The 16,120-nt window shown below is 43.1% G+C and overlaps 1 protein-coding gene across 3 annotated transcripts in view; it reads right to left on the reverse strand.

Moving 5' to 3' along the window:
* Positions 1–16,120, reverse strand: part of flna (filamin A, alpha (actin binding protein 280)) — a 48,134-nt gene that overhangs the window by 9,883 nt on the left and 22,131 nt on the right. For 2 of the 3 annotated variants that reach the window (XM_053425875.1, XM_053425873.1), the window contains exons 6-32: positions 15,876–15,994; positions 15,706–15,783; positions 14,559–14,721; positions 14,197–14,397; positions 11,916–12,053; positions 10,851–10,977; positions 10,633–10,769; positions 10,322–10,518; positions 10,040–10,153; positions 9,729–9,872; positions 9,300–9,423; positions 8,719–8,879; positions 8,498–8,588; positions 7,603–7,772; positions 6,664–6,781; positions 6,181–6,293; positions 5,318–5,467; positions 4,878–5,196; positions 4,335–4,508; positions 4,065–4,227; positions 3,802–3,962; positions 3,212–3,379; positions 2,970–3,093; positions 2,650–2,806; positions 2,369–2,558; positions 1,371–1,394; positions 632–879 (exon numbers count right to left, since the gene is read on the reverse strand). In XM_053425875.1, coding sequence (XP_053281850.1) covers positions 632–879; positions 1,371–1,394; positions 2,369–2,558; positions 2,650–2,806; positions 2,970–3,093; positions 3,212–3,379; positions 3,802–3,962; positions 4,065–4,227; positions 4,335–4,508; positions 4,878–5,196; positions 5,318–5,467; positions 6,181–6,293; positions 6,664–6,781; positions 7,603–7,772; positions 8,498–8,588; positions 8,719–8,879; positions 9,300–9,423; positions 9,729–9,872; positions 10,040–10,153; positions 10,322–10,518; positions 10,633–10,769; positions 10,851–10,977; positions 11,916–12,053; positions 14,197–14,397; positions 14,559–14,721; positions 15,706–15,783; positions 15,876–15,994 — 4,073 coding nt within the window. The remainder of the gene's footprint in view (positions 1–631; positions 880–1,370; positions 1,395–2,368; positions 2,559–2,649; positions 2,807–2,969; positions 3,094–3,211; positions 3,380–3,801; positions 3,963–4,064; positions 4,228–4,334; positions 4,509–4,877; positions 5,197–5,317; positions 5,468–6,180; positions 6,294–6,663; positions 6,782–7,602; positions 7,773–8,497; positions 8,589–8,718; positions 8,880–9,299; positions 9,424–9,728; positions 9,873–10,039; positions 10,154–10,321; positions 10,519–10,632; positions 10,770–10,850; positions 10,978–11,915; positions 12,054–14,196; positions 14,398–14,558; positions 14,722–15,705; positions 15,784–15,875; positions 15,995–16,120) is intronic. The other variant, XM_053425874.1, reaches the window with a different exon arrangement.

Here is a 16,120-nt window from a genome sequence, read left to right on the forward strand (position 1 = left end):
GCTTGTTGTCATAGTGTATGCAAATTGTAGCATCTCAGCTGTTACTGCCGTCTTGAATAGTGTAATTGGTGAGGTTTAGACACCAAGAAAAAACTTTTCCTCCATATTAACATATTTGAAAAGCTTTCGATCATTTATAACAAAAGTCTAAGCCCTCAAAGATTTGAGACTTCTTGGATTTTATCCTACAAAGTTAAAAACTGTTCTTCTCTTCATGTTTTTATGTTAAAATTCCGCTGTGATACACATGTGAACGCAGTTACAGAGGAGGATATCAGAAGACATAACATTTTTTTTTAATGTCTGGTCTTGCGAACACTTGGATGACACCACAGGAGCAGTATGGAGGCATTTAATGTTTTTTCAGTTTTCTACGTTTGAAGAATCGGTCCCCATTTACTTCAATTGTATTGTATTTGGCTGCAACGCTGTTTACCCCTGAAACTCCTAAAGTGTTTTGTGGAAGCAAACATTCACCCACACCTCCATGGGCATAGAGGTGAGAAGATTATGAGTGAATCTTCATTTTTGGGTGAACTTGTACGTTTCTCTTGTTCCAAACAGCAAGCAGTAAAATAGCACAACTACTCAGCCCACCTCTTCTGCATAACTAGAAGTTAAGATGGCTCACCGTAACTTGGAAGGGACTGTTCGGGATGTGCTCCCCTCCAAAGCGAACGCAGATGACATACTCGCCAGGCTGCGGCGCCGTGTAGAAGATGTCGAATGTGCCGTCTTCGTTTTCAACAACGTCCACATCAAGCTCTGCCCCCTCGGGCGTGCACACGCTGCAGGTCACCTTGCCTTTCCCAGCGGCCTTTGCGTCCACTGTGATGACAGTCTGTTCCCCAATCTGGATAGTTGGGCCGACACCAGCACCTTAAGAATGGAGAAGAAAAGGTAAATGGTGATATGAGATTTGTTTCAAACAGACTTCCTTGCATGCACACAACATTCAGCATGCACATTCCACAACCATGAGACCAGGTTAAAGTTGGATGAGATCTAGTCTTGTTATTTCCATCTACCTGTTACCATTGACTCATGTTACCATCATACAGTCTCCATGTAGAACTTAAAGCTAGATTGCCAAAGTGCCATTCCACCATGCCATCCTACTTCCTGTGTTAGTCCATTAGTCTGTTATATAAAAATGTAAGAGGGAAACAAAGAAACAGTTATGAATCAGGAATGGTTCATCAGATGGGAGGAAGAAAAGGGTTATGGATGAGAAAAACAGAGGAGAAGAAGAGGAAGCGAGACACAGAGATGGGATCTCCTAAACTGGTGCCACTATCCTCCATGCTGACAGAGAGGAAGGAGAAGGTAGAACAGTTCCTCCACATGACAAAGTCGTTCAGTAGTCTTACCTAAACCGTGACCGCCGATTGAGACTGATAATAGGAACGGTGAGAAGCAGGGGAGCGAGGAAACAAAAGTGACAAATAAAAGACAGTCAGGTGGGGGTGGGGGTGGTGGGAGGCAATAACTGTGCTCCAAACACTTGGATGAAAAAAATAAAACTGTGAGAGTGAAGCAGGGAGGGGAAGTGGTGTGTGTATGTGTTTGTGTGTGTGTTTCTATAGCAGGGGCTTGGGCCTATGACTGAGGAGCATAGCGTGAGGAAGACAAAAAACCAATGCATGAAACATAATGAGATATGAGCAGCAGGTATGATAAGAAATAAAGTCTAACTTTAGCACCTTGTGGATGTTCGACTCGCTGAACCAGTCAAGTAGCACAATCTGCTGTTCCTAAGAGCTGGTGTTGAGTAATGGCCACCGCAGAAACATTATGATGTCACAGTAATATTGGCCCTTGACATTTGGCTAAGGATATGTCATAATTAATTCTTGAGTTGTAGCTGAAACCTGTTTTGTGAGGTCAGTGACCTTGACCTTAAATCACCAAATCAGTTTGAGTCCATATAATTGTGCATAGTCTGAGGAAATTCCCTCGAAGCGTATCAAAGGGAAATATACAATTATGTAACAAACCAAACAGCTGAAATATCTGTTGAAAATGTTATGAGTTAGGAGAATTTGATTGTGCAGATACCTCCTGCCTTCCATGTGCATTAGAAGACGTGACTGTGTGTAACAAGGCGGTCCAGGTCAAATGAAAAATTCACACGTGAGGTAAAACAGCAAACAAGATGCAGTCCGACTAAAACTGTAAATGTGTTTTTTTCTGTAGAGTGGTAGAATTAAAGAAACATGTCTGATGCAAACGAGAAGGGGAAGTTCAATCTTTCAAAACTTAAAAACACTTTATGTTGCATCTACAATTAGCAGAGGTGCTTTTAATGCATAGTACATTGTAAATTCCATGAAAACCACCTGCAGAGCTCCAACTGTCCTTTACGTACCTGTGACAGTGCACTTGCTGGCGTCTCCAGTGGGCAGGGCCCTGATACGGTAGGGTGAGTATGGGATTTCGTCCCCTCCGTACTTAATGAGGATGGTGTATCTGCCCGTCATGTCCGGTACATAGGACACCAGGTAGGTCCCGTCCTGGTTGTCTCGTATGTTGGCCTTCTTGGGCTTCCCCTCTGGGTCCTGCGGTGGGGTAGCATTACCACTATTTGAGCACAGCTACCAAAATATAACATTTTCATTTTTGTAATGTGCATGATGTGCGAGAGCTCACGGTGATCTGCACTGCCAGCAGTCCCTCGCCTGCGTCCTTGGCATCAATGGTGAACTCGACGGGCAGAGAGGCAGGCACCCCGGTGGTGTTGAGGCCTGGCCCGCTGGCACGCACCTTACTGGCATCGTGGGTGGGCAGCCCCTTCACCTTGTATGGGCTGATGGTGGAGTGTGGGGGTTTAGGGGACAAGAGGAGAGACTCGTTGAACACAAACATGAAAACTGAAGAGGATTGAAAACCTTTATGTTTGAAAGTCTTGAACGTACATGAAGCGGTGTGTGTGTGTGTACGTGTGCTGGGTGTGTGTGTGTGTGTGTTACCTGCGTGGGATCTCCTCATCATTATATAATACATTAATGGAATAGGGTCCCTCTCTGGTGGGAACATAGTTGACTGTGTGGGTCTGGTCACCATTATCCACCACTTCCACAGGCTCCACCACACCTACCGTGCACACAGAAACAGACAGAAGGTTAGTGCTTAATTCCTAGGACTCCTTTTTCGTGTGTGACAACACGTATGTGACAACCCATTGAAAGAAATACATTAAACACACTCTTACCTTTTGGTCCTTGCACACGGACCTGCAGTGGGGCCACTCCAGCTTTGGAAGCGTCCACTGTGAATGCCTGAGGAATGTTGGCCCTGACGTTGTTGCCCAGGCCTGGACCCTGGCATTTAACCTTGGTACTGTCCACTGTGTCACTGACTGGCACAGAGAATGGGCTACCTGTGCAGACAACACATCAGCAAAGTTAGAAAGTGTTATTTGAACTTTGACTAACATTCTATATAGAATGAAATGACCAACTAATCACTATATAGTCAACTATATAGAGGACAGCCGTCTCTCTCTGGTGATTCTACTCCTTGTGATTCTTATAAAAAATATCCAAATTATCATGACGATAAAGACAGACTATACTAAAATGTAAAATAAACATTTAAAATGTTTCCACAGGCGAACTTTGTTCTTGTTGTATGTCATAATCCTGTGTCGCAATGAAAATGAGTAGTGTGCTAAAGCGTTTTTCTCTCTTACTGATTAGATAACTGTATAGTCCTCTAGATAGAAGTCCATATACAGTGAGCAGGGGGAGGGAGTGAGTGGGTGATTTGGATACTGAATATTTTATCCAGCCGTGACAGTACCTTTGATTGGCTGTCCTCCGTAGGTGACGTTGAGGTTGTATGTGCCAGCCTCGTATGGGATGTACTCAACACTGCAGCTGCCATCCTTGTTATCAGTGCAGGACATTTTTGCCTCAGATGGACCCTCCATCGCTAGACCAAGACCACCAGTACCTGCTCCCCTGCAGAGGGAAGTTGACATAACAAATGTGAGCAGGTAAAACATCAGTGACATTTTCCATCTTGAACTCTTCCGAGTCACTGTTTGGTTTCACTTCACTTACCGGGTCTCGACTGTGAACTTGTTGGGCTTATTGGTGATGCCGCCTTTCAGGCCCGGACCGTGGACGCGCACACGAGCTGGGTCGCAGCCTTCAGTGACGGCAACACGGAACGGACTCTTGGGCGCTGGAGAGCCGTCATAGCAAACCTCCACACTGTGTGGGCCTGAAACAATCACACGCATAAAATATCAAGACAGTGACACGCTCATGTTGCAGAAAATCCAACGACGAACCCACAAAGTTTGCACCAATTATTATATCCATACTCACCCTCCTCATAGGGAGTGTACTCCACGTTGTATATACCGTCTCCGAGGTCGGTGATCAGGGCGTCCGTGCTGCTGCCAGACGGATTGCTGATGAGCGTTTTGATGTGGTCGCCTCCAGCCTGTGTGAGAGCACGAGCATCCACAGTGAAGTCTGTGGTCGCCTCACGGAAAACACCTAAAATCACAGGACAAGAACCATCAATTTGGCTGATAGAGGCTTATATAATATTAAGAGAGCGCTTTTACAACCAGTTTTCAAACATGCGTTTCCCCCCTGGAATTACTTTATAAAAGGTAACATGGCGTCTATTCGTCTGCTATTTTGCAGTACAAATGGATAAACAAAGGAGAAATAAGCACATTGGGGTCCTCAATATAAAGTCAAACATTTTGTCTAGAAAACAAGAAAATAATTAGAAATAATAAGGATGACCAATTTACCGAATGGAAATACATTATCTTTACTACAGAAAATATAGTCACTATCTAAGATGCATATCAAACCACATGTAGAGTATTTCAATCTTCTTCAGCAGGTTCTTACCTTTGCCCTCCACTCCTGGTCCAAACACACGGACCCCACTGGCGTCGACCGCAGGCTCCACGGTGAGGCGAGCGGGGAAGTTGGGCACATCCTGGCCACCATAGCGGATGGTGAGAGTGTACGAGCCTGGGTAGAGAGGGATGTAGGTGATGGTGTAGGTCCCATCTCCGTTGTCCTGGATGTGAACCTCGGCCTCTGTGCCGCTGTCTGAGATGATCTCGATGGTCAGCTCAGCGGGGCCAGCGTTAGTACAATCCACAATGAACTCCCCTGTCTCTCCGACCTTGGCGCGCTCTAAACCTGGGCCAGAGCAGAGTACCTGAGAAGAAAGGTGACTGCGTCAGCTACAAAATTACTTAAGCTTTCCTGTTCTACATCATTTTCCTACACACTATGGATTAATAACAGAGCCTGTCAGTGTGTCAGTAACAGGCACTGACCTTGGAGGGGTCTGTGGACGGGTAGGCTGTGGGGGTGAAGGGAGATCCAGGAATCGGAACACCATCATAAGTCAGTTCAACCTGATATGGCCCCGCCTCCCGGGGGATGAACTTAACCTGACTGGTCTCTGGGCTCAACCCGGGCTCAACCTGGAACAAGAAGTATGAGCAGGATTTCTATAATTAACAACCTTATACATAATAAAATATAGAGTCTTATCTCCAACACCAAAATTCTGGAGACTTGGGCAAAATCCCATTTCAACCCTTGGCCCTTCCCCTTCGTTTTGCGTGATCATGTGTAGGAGTAGGCTGTCCCAATCCCGTTTTGGACAGAGGGGTAGGGCCAAGGGTTTTTTGTAGGGCCAAGGGTAAGGGCTCTGTACCCCTCCAAACAAGGGTAAGGGCTCTGTACCCCTCCAAACTGAGATTTTTCTGACCCTCACTTCAAACGGGAGAGAGACCCACAAATATAGTTTTTTCTCCATTAATAAGGATCAAAAAATTACAATAATGATTGTTATATCATAGTTTAATGTAATATCAAGTATTACAGTTACTTTTTTCACAACAACATAAAAAAAAAGAGACTGCAAGCTTGCTAGCATTAGCATACTAGTAACTAGCATTAGCGTGCTACCAATCTTTTGTATGCATGATGATCCTGGTTTTTCCCATCATGTCTCAACTGTCTAGTCTGTTTACATCGACTACTACTGATGACATGTCGGTTTTTCGCGACAACTACTGATAATGTATTTTGACTCTGTTTCAAGGGACAAGATAACCCTCGAAAAACAAGGGGTAGGGCCAAGGGGTGAAATGGGATTTGGCCTTGTTTTCATCTAAATTATGTGTCATACCTTGCTGGCCACTGGTTTTCCTAACGGTCCGGTCACCTTGGCGGCGACCTTTCCCTGACCCCCAGCACCCTTCGATTTGACAGTGACTTCCTTGTCTTTGCCAACAGTCATCTCTATGGGGACACACAGAATGCAGAAAATTTGAAAACACACCAACACTCCTGATCGAGCTGGAAAAATATTGTTTTTGATGATCAAATTATTAAATTAGTGAGTCGGACTACTGAGGTATATTTTACCAAAATCATTTTTGACTTAGCCTGTGATACTACTTTCTACCAAGAGAAATGGACTTCAATACAAACAGGAAAAAATCTATAGGTTGACATAATTCTAACTCTGTATCCTAGACAAAATAAAAAACTTTGCAACAGAAACACAATTCAGCTCGAGGTGTTAGTGTTAAACACGAAATCCTACTACATGTGAAAACTGAAATTGTATGGGGTGGAGGAGCAAGAACGATGACAGGAGAGAACGTACTGTCTCCGAGCCCTGTGATGCTGATCTTGCTGAGGTCCAGTGTGGGTGCCACACCAACGTTAAAGGGGCTCTTGGGGATGTGATCTCCCCCGTAGGTCACCGCAACTCCCAGAGGACCCTGGGGCAGAAAGGGGAGCAGAGATACACACATGTAAACACACAGATTATGAAGTAAGTAATGGTTTACAGAATGACACAGCTTGACTTACTGTATAAAATAATATATAACCAATATTCCCATATTGGAAAATGTGCCCGTTCACTTTCTTGCTGGAGAAGAACTGGATTTGTACATCGATAGTGTATCCTCATTAACTACCGAGTGATAAACTAGCAGAGGGCTACATCCATACTACCACATTTTCATGTAGACGCAATTTCACACTAAACGATCTCTGTCCACAAAAGCTTTTTGGCTCTTATCAGTTTTAATCCTGCGCCATACTAACACGCCTGAACACCTATTACGTGCCCATTCACTTACACTGGACATGCACATGCGTAAACAGGAAGCATTTGGTTGTTAGTTGGAGAATTGTCGCAGATTGTTCTAACAACATCTCTTCTCCTACACATGTTATCAGTTGTAAAATTACAGATTTTTTTTTTTGAGTAGGGGGGTCATGTTATACCAGCCTAAACTATTTACGTGAGTGTCTGCGCCATTGTTTCCAAACTTCTGTTTTAGCAGCTCTAAAACTCCAGAGTATTGTGGACATAGGTGTATCCATAGCAGTGTTGGTGAGTTTTCAAATGACAACGTAGTAATTTGGATGTAGTCTTAGAGAACGGCCATTTTACTTTGCACTCTGACATGAGTGGAATATGATAATACAAGTTTTTTCCCACAATAACAAACTTTTCCTTGAATATGTGTAGAGAGACTCAGAGTGAAGCTGGAGAGAGACTCGATGCTCATCACGATGGTTGGTATCTTACCTGCTGCACAGGTGTGTATTTCACAGTGTGTGTGTTGTCATGGTTGTTGATGATTTCAAAGTCCTTGACAGCTTCTCCTTTGGTCGGGCCGCTGAAGTTGCAGTCCAGGTTCGCCTTTCCTGCGCCTTTAGTGCTCACAGTGAAGTGAGTGGGCTTGTTTAATTCAATCCCTGAGAGAGAGAGGCCATTCATTCAGTTAGTGAGAGTCTGACCCAGCAACTCTAAATAAAGATTGAAGACATGACAGCTCCCAAAAGTGAAGCCATATGCATCTTGACTGCCCCCTTGTGATTGCCTTCAGTATAGATCGTGGACCAAACCAAATAAATTGAAGTTTCTGTAAAATCAAATTTCCTCAAAGATTTTTTTATGCCATAGATGGTTCGAATCACACGGTTTGTTCCAGTGTTCATGCTCCTTATGAGCTATGTTTCAATTTGTTTGTGGTTCTTCCCTGCAGGTTCAAGTGAAAACTTCTGTGCAAGTACCAGATGATGCCACCAGCACAAGATGACATCGCCTTTATCTGTGATATTTTAACTTTTGTACGGAGGCAGAAAGTGGAGACGCACCGTCCATCTTTATACATAGTCTGTGATCTGAACGACAAATAAGGTACGTATCGCAGCATTTCTATATTAATTTCCACTTCTCACACTCCAGCAACTCATTGTTTTAAGAATAAAATGGCAGTAAAATAGTTCTGGAAAATTCTCTGTCTCACAGGAAGTAAGCTCTTTTGATTTCCTGCAGGTTTGATTACAATAAACAGAAAAACTAGGAAGTGATATGAGCCATAATCACCACCAAAGCTTAACAGAGAATGGATAAAATAAATAAGTGATTCAAATAAGTATATGTCAAACTCAACAACCTGGTGAACAGGTGTTCTTACCACTGCGGCTGAGTCCTGGTCCCTCTGCCTTGACTTTGCTGGCATCATGAGAAGGATCCACTTTGACCCTGATGGGTGTCATTGGTATAGCCTGGACAACAACATAACAAAAATGCTGCATTCAAACACATTTTTACAGATCATTTTATTATTTTATTACAAAATAAATTATTCAGACCTTTCATATGCACATCCAACCAGAATGCCTGATTGAAACTCACCTGGTCGGCAAACAGAACCATGATGGTGTAGCTGCCTGCTCCAGGGGGAGTGTATTTGACTGTGAATGTGTCGTTGTCATTCCGAATGATGTCAAAGTCGATGTCAGCCTCTGCGGGTCCAACCACTCCGGGGGCGCACTTGATTCCTATGCTAATGTCACCTGAGGAGACGAAAGTCATTACAACACATTCATCATTACAGCAGGTGAGCTAAGCCATACACTGCAGCCATTTTATCACTTTCGTCTAAACTTCTCTACGAGTAAAGCGGAGATTTTTTTTTTTCACAAAACCCCTACAAAGAGAAAAAAGGTTTCTGCTGCAGTATTTCACTTTTTGGCCACTTGGAGGCAGAGGAACCAGTTACAGCACAGAACAGAACAAATGGTGAATAAAGCTCCATATTCACTCTTCTGTCAGCTCTGCTTTAATCTCTCATTTGCTGTGAGAGACTCTCTTCTGTAGTGTACAAAGGAGTTCTCAGAACACTGCAGCTGATCATTTCAGCCTGGAAAACCAAAACTGAATAGTTGAGCTGTAACACCAGTTATTAAGGATGCTACTGTTTTTAGTGGCTTTACCTTGACCAGCCTCTGCGCAGTCCACAGTGAAGTACGTGGGCTCAAAGGCCTTGAGGCCGGTCTTGGCCACACCAGGTCCTGACACCTTCACCTTGTTTGGATGACAGCCTGCTCCGATGTTCATCTGTGTTGACGAAAAACAAATAATTTAGGACAGATAAAGAAACTTTTCGGATCTTATTGATGATCTAAGTGTCAATGCAAGGAAGAACCACTGTGAGTGTGAGTGTGTGTGTGTGTGTGTGTGTGTGTGTGTGTGTGTGTGTGTGTGTGTGTGTGTGTGTGAGGAAATTTTGGCTGGTCCATGGTTGTTTGAGGATTCAGACTTGCTTTTTCGGGTTAGAATTAGGTTTAGGTTAGGGACTAGGGAATGCAATATGTCAATGAGTGTCCTCACAACTACAGAGATAAGTGTCTGCGTGCACTCACCCTGAATGGGCTGTCAGGTATGTTGACTCCACCCCAGGAGACCATGACCGTGTGTTTTACGGGCTTACGTGGGGTGTAGGTGCAGTTGTATGTTCCATTGCCATTGTCTTTAACCTGGACATCCATAGGAGCACCTTCACCATCCTGTGCATGTGTGGAAAACCAAAGTTAACACTGATAAAACACTTACATGGAACAGATCTACAGCATCAAGGTGTGTAAAATATAAAGACAGATATGTCCAAGAGGAAACAGATTATACTACACATGCAGTACATTTCTTATCATTTTCTGATACACACAGAAACTACCTGAGCCACAATCTTCAGAGGAGCTTTTCCTCCCTGCTTGGCATCGACTGTGAACTCTGTGGGCTTTCCTACAGCCAAGCCAGTGCTCTGAAGGCCTGGACCAAAGGCCTTAACCTGGAATAAACACATTCATGGTGCTTTAGAAATAATCTTCTGGATTTTGAGAGCTGTAATAAAAAACATCTAAATAGAAGAAATTTAAAAACTAATATCAGTAAAAAAATTGTCTGTTCAGCAGCTGCATAATATACATACTGCATATGTCTATGGGCATGTGCCAACCTTGTCAGGGTAGAAGTCTTTGCCTGGTGGGTTGACGATCTCAGCCATGAAGGGAGAGTGCTGGATGTCTTCGTTGTTGCAGAGCACATGCACAGCGTACTCTCCAGACTCTGTGGGCCAGTAGCGCACGTCACAGGATCCATCTCCCTTGTCGTCACATTCAATTTTGGCCTGAGACGGACCTTCCACAGAGAAACCTGCCCAGGGAAAAGAAACAAAAATGGCTTAGAAGAGCCTTTCAGCAGGTTAAACGCTAGATTTGTACAAATACTTGTGTGTTAGCGTGTCATCTCTCCTGCGGAGCTACTTACCCAGTGTTCCAACGTTGTCTCCAACAGCTTCCACGACAAAGTCGGCAGATTTGCCAACAACACCGCACTCCAGTCCTGGACCCCAGGCCCTCACCTTCTGCTGGGTGGCCTCTGTACCAATTTTGACCTCAATGGGACTAAACAGAGCAGAGAGCAATGAGCTACAATGACAGATACACTCCACCTCTGGTATTTGTTAGACATGAGTGAGTGTGTACCTGCGGGGGATGTGCTGTCCTCCCCAGGTGATTGTGATGATGTATGTTCCAGGTGTGGTCGGGTAATAATCAAATTCATACACACCATCTCCGAGATCTTTCCTTTTACATGGCTCCTCCAGACCCTCTGTAAACACAGTGATGCACATTGGTATCACAGGGGTTAATAACTATTTGTACGTGGCTTTAACCTAGATGAAGCGATTCATTGAAGAAATGTAAAGAGCTCAAAACACAACATTTCATCACTTATTATCTTGACCTTTAGTGTTTTTTAAGAGTTTATCCTCGTCTGAACTAAAGAATGTCATATGTGTAACGATAACCACCCTTTGAAATCAGTTAGTGAATTTGGTGAATGTTTATGAAATTAAGAAGTCAACAGTTGTGTCAATTCACTGGGTCGGATACACTCCGCTTTTTAAATCAAAAGTAAATACATATATTTGATACCAGCAGCAATATTAAAGGATCAGTGCCAAATAAACTTGATCAGGACATCACTAATAAACACAGTGTGAAGCATAGAGAACTTTGTCTTTTCAAATAAAATATATATTTATTTATATCAAATATATATATTTATATGTACATACCTGCTTATATACACATAAACAGTCTATAGATGCATTTATATGGATACATCTATCCCATCATCCTGTGCCATTGCACCTTATTCAAGTACATTTCTACACAAAACTATATTTCCGTAGTGAAAGATGTATATTAAGTACATATTCTGTATTTTTATTTAATTAATTGTATGATTTTATTGCCTTTTATTTTCTTATTATTTTTATTGTCTGTTCTGGGTGTGGGATCAATAACATTTAGTACAACATTTTAGTAGTTTTCATTTTGCCACTATAGGTCTTTCTGTGCTCCTACATTTTGATCATGGGAGCACATTTTTAGCATTAATGGGAAATTATTAATTCTAAAGTAATTATCTCATTTTGATTTAAAATCTACCTACTGTCTTTGAGGTTTTGCCTTATAGTAAGTTACCTCAGATGGAGAAGATAGAAAAAAAAAATGGACACTGATGTGTGCTGTTTAACTCACTCGGGCCCTTGATGGTGACTTTGAGCTCCCCGGTGCCGGCTCCTTTGGTGTAAACCTTAAAGTCTGCAGTCTCCTTCACCCTCAGACCCTTCGGCTGCAGACCACGGCCCTTAGCTTTGCAGAGGCTGGGGTTACATGCTGATGAGAGAGAGAGGGAGAAACAGCATTACTCCAACATAATGACCACAAGACAGTTGAGTGGTGGTTTCAGTGGGGAGCGGAGGAATGAGGTGCAGGATGAATGATATGGAACCAAAACTTTTTCCATCCGAGTCCAAATGGCACATCCATCACAGTGAAGGGTTACTGGAAAGCTTTTGGTGCTTTTCAACTGTCCTTCCCACCTTCTGCCTACCCTGCACACCCTTCTGTGCCTCTTATCCATCCATCTTAGTCTGCAGAGTCAAATCGTAGACCACAGTGGAGGAAGTGAGCCTTTATCTCCATACAGGAAGTGGAGTATCCTTCTTATCTCATCAAAAGTTTATAAAATGGTAGCTGCTGAGTCACAGCTAGACACCCTGCAGGAAGCAAAGGAAGTCCCGCAGGAACACTGGCTATCCAAAGGGGCACAAGATATTTTCCAGGGAGTGGACTACTTGGCAAAAAGGAAACAATGATATTTTATATTTTATTTTATTGTATTAAATCCTATTTACACATCAACAAGCTTTTGTGTAGGTCTGTTTACTTGGCAAAACCTGTAAAACCAAAGTAAATTCATAACAAATTATAATGATAAGGATTAACTTCAAATGTTAACATGTGCTTACTAATGGTATATTTATAATAGATTCATTCTGCATTAACCATGAATATAGGCATTAGTTGTAACTTTAAAGCCTCATTAGAAAATGATAAACTACTTTGATATCATCCATATCCCAGTGTTTCTTCTTTCTTCTTTTTTAAGCATTCTGTACTTTTGTCTGGGCTTGACAAACCCAATGCAACTTTCATTTTTGTTCTATCCCTCAGAAAAGCTCAGTTCAAGAAAATATGAACCATGTTGTGCCGAAAGCCATATTTTAAACAATGCTGGTCATGCAATACAAACACAATTCTTTGAGGATTGTGTCACTGTGTAAACTTAATACCACAACTGAGCTGGAAGAACGGAGGCACTCGTTTCCTCTGCAAATACAAACAGAAACAGCTTGATGTTCTTCCATCTAAATGTGAGCATATGTTGGTGAATGTCCTAGTAGATTATTTCCTCATGCTGAAATCTCCTAATAAGGAAACATAGCATGGGGATGATTGAGTCATTTTTAGTTTAGAGCTTTACAGGCAGATGACACACACATAAAAAAAGCAAGTCTACACAGGGAAACGAGTCGCAAGTAAAGACCTGCAATTTCCCAAAAACAGAGCAAAGGATGAGTTGGTGAAATATCCACGCATGCGCACGCGCGCACGCACACGCACACGCACTACACACACTACACACACTACACACAGTGGGTACCCAAGAGAGATCCCAGGAAACAGGAAATGACAGCAGAAGGAAGAGGCTGTTCCATAAAGAGGACAGATACCAGCAGGCCTCTATTGAAGACAAGAAGGGAAGGAGGGAAGGAGGGAGGGGAGGAGAGAGGACACAACATCCAGTAGAGAGGCATGAAGAGAGGGCAAAGCATTAGACTTAACTGAAGAAGCAGCAGAGTGAGCAAATATTCACAATCTTATGTAACATTTACAAGGAAAAAATTGAGTAATGACTGTATCTCTGTCCACACAAGCATTTAGGCTCCGTATCAGTTTTAATCAACGTCCATTTTAACACACCAGTAAACGCACCTCGGTCTCAATTATTGTCACAGTCTGCCTCTCATTGACTGTCTTACACTAATGTTGCAGTGCGTAGCTGCTTATCGTTACAGTGAGCACCAGCTCTGTCAGCGGTGGCAAGAACTGATTAAACCAGTCGTATTAACTTGCCAGGCCATTAACATAATGTTGCGTTTTTTGTAAGGTTGCCGCCATTGACTTAATATATCATTCAAAAAAATTATCTTTCGTGTGGGGCATTTCAATGCTTTTGGGGGCCCTCTCCTGGCCACAGGGGCCCCAAGCAGCTGCTTAGTTTGCCTATGCATTGGGTCAGCTCTTGGTGTCGACTGTCTCCGTAATCATTTCCGAAAGACTCAGTTTCAGCCCTTCCAGACTAAAATACCAACCCAGAGATTTAAAACTAAAATGGGGTCAGCAGCTGAGTTAATGCATTTTCAAAGGGTGGATATAGCCTAATACTGTAAAGAATTACATCTGTAACCCTTACCCTCTCCGACATTGACTGTGAAGGGACTCTTGCTGATCTGACCACCAGCGAATGTGACATAGATGGTGTGCGGTCCCTCCTGAGTAGGTTTGTAGGTGCAGCGGTGACTACTGTTGCCCTTGTCCTCGATGGTGCATGTCGCTGTGTTCTTCTTGCCAGCAGGGTCCATGATCACCACCTCCACCTCGCCAATACCAGCACCTGAGAGAGATGGTGTGCCAATGATTAGACGCAAGAAGAGTCAAAGGTAAATTAGATTGTATGTCAAAAAATGCTAAAAACACACCCACAAAGATGATTCCATTTCTAACCTGATGGTACTGGAGAAACCATACCTGCCTCACATGGTCCCTATTATTTACCTGCGGTGTAGACATCAAAGTAGGTGGCTTTGTTGGCGATGTTTCCTGAGGGCTCAATGCCTGGTCCCTGGGCCGTAGCCTTGCTGGAGTCTCCCTGAGCCATGCCAATCTCCACCTCAAAGGGGCTCTTAGAGATGTGCTGCCCTGCAAACAGCACAGTCACCTACAAAGAAAAAAGGAGAGAGTGAAAATTCAGCTCCCACTTAAAATGTATATTGAAGGGTCCGACTTCAATCTATTACAGTACAAACAGCACAGCCCCTAAAGCCCCGTTTATATACAGTATGTGATCATTAATGCGCGTCAGTGTCTCTCTGCATGTAGGCCTACACAATAAAAACAATTGTTGGCGATGGAGTTTCTATCCCACAGTGTGAGCACTTCAAACCGAATTACATTGCGGTAATGTGGTGACAGTCATAGCCCTAGTGACCATTGTGATCTGATGTCAGTTCCTCGCTCTACATCCAAATGATCACATTCTTTTGTGATTGCGAAGACCCAATGATATTATGACAGGTTTTGAGTTTATAGATCTTTATGAGAACAATATTTGTGTTCTGTGCAAGTGGTATAGAGAAAGAGAGGGAGTGGAGTCAGGAGGGATGAATGAATGAAAAAAATTAATATGTGTAGCTACGATGAAAGAATTTATGAATTTAAGTTTTATCCTTATGTGGTGATCAGTGTTGATATTGTGTTGGTGGCGACACTGAGAAGCTTTAAAATATGCTTAGTTTATTATGAAACTGTAGCAGGTCAGCGACATCAGCTGAGTAGTTGCTCCTTCTTTTTTGGCTGAGGATGCATTTATGTTCACACAGTGAAAAGAATGTGACCACATGCATCCCACACCATTTCCATAAGGGGTCTGAGTAATCAGATCTCAGGACGCATTTGGGTGTGTTCAGAACTGAACTTGGAATTGACCACTCGTTGATGACAGTATAACATACAGATCAATCACAGTTGCTGCAGAATGCTGTTGTGATGTTTAGTTATATATCTAGGGTTCCCATTACCCTTAGCGTTAAGTACATAGCTACACTGGACCTATGGTGACGATCCAACATGGATGAATAAATGGGTCTTTAGAGTCATATGACAATCAAGTAAGGTCAGTCTTAAGCATTAAATATAATCTTACCTTGTGCATGCCTGTAACTTTAGGGATGTAGTAGATGGAATAGGTGCGGTTCTTATCACTGTTGCCTGTCACTTTAGCCTGCAGGACAAACAATGATGCCATAAGCAACAAAAAAGTAAGAGGACTGTTTCTCATGAGAACCTAACACCATGAAGCTACCAGTGTCTCACCTCCTCTCTGTGTCCAGCAGGGTCCTCCACGTAAACCAGCACCTCGCCCATTCCTGCACTGATGGTCTCCACAGTGAACACAGCTTTCTTCATCACAACGTTACCAACAGGCTCGACACCTGCAGACATCAGAGGGGGGACGGAGAGTTGGGATATTAAATATGTCCTGTGAATATATTGTGTGTGATCCTTGACTGACACAGAAGAAGCTGTGGGTGCCTACTTCATTCATGACTTTAAACATT

This window comes from Pleuronectes platessa, chromosome 6 (assembly GCF_947347685.1).
Source record: "Pleuronectes platessa chromosome 6, fPlePla1.1, whole genome shotgun sequence".
NCBI lineage: Eukaryota > Metazoa > Chordata > Actinopteri > Pleuronectiformes > Pleuronectidae > Pleuronectes > Pleuronectes platessa.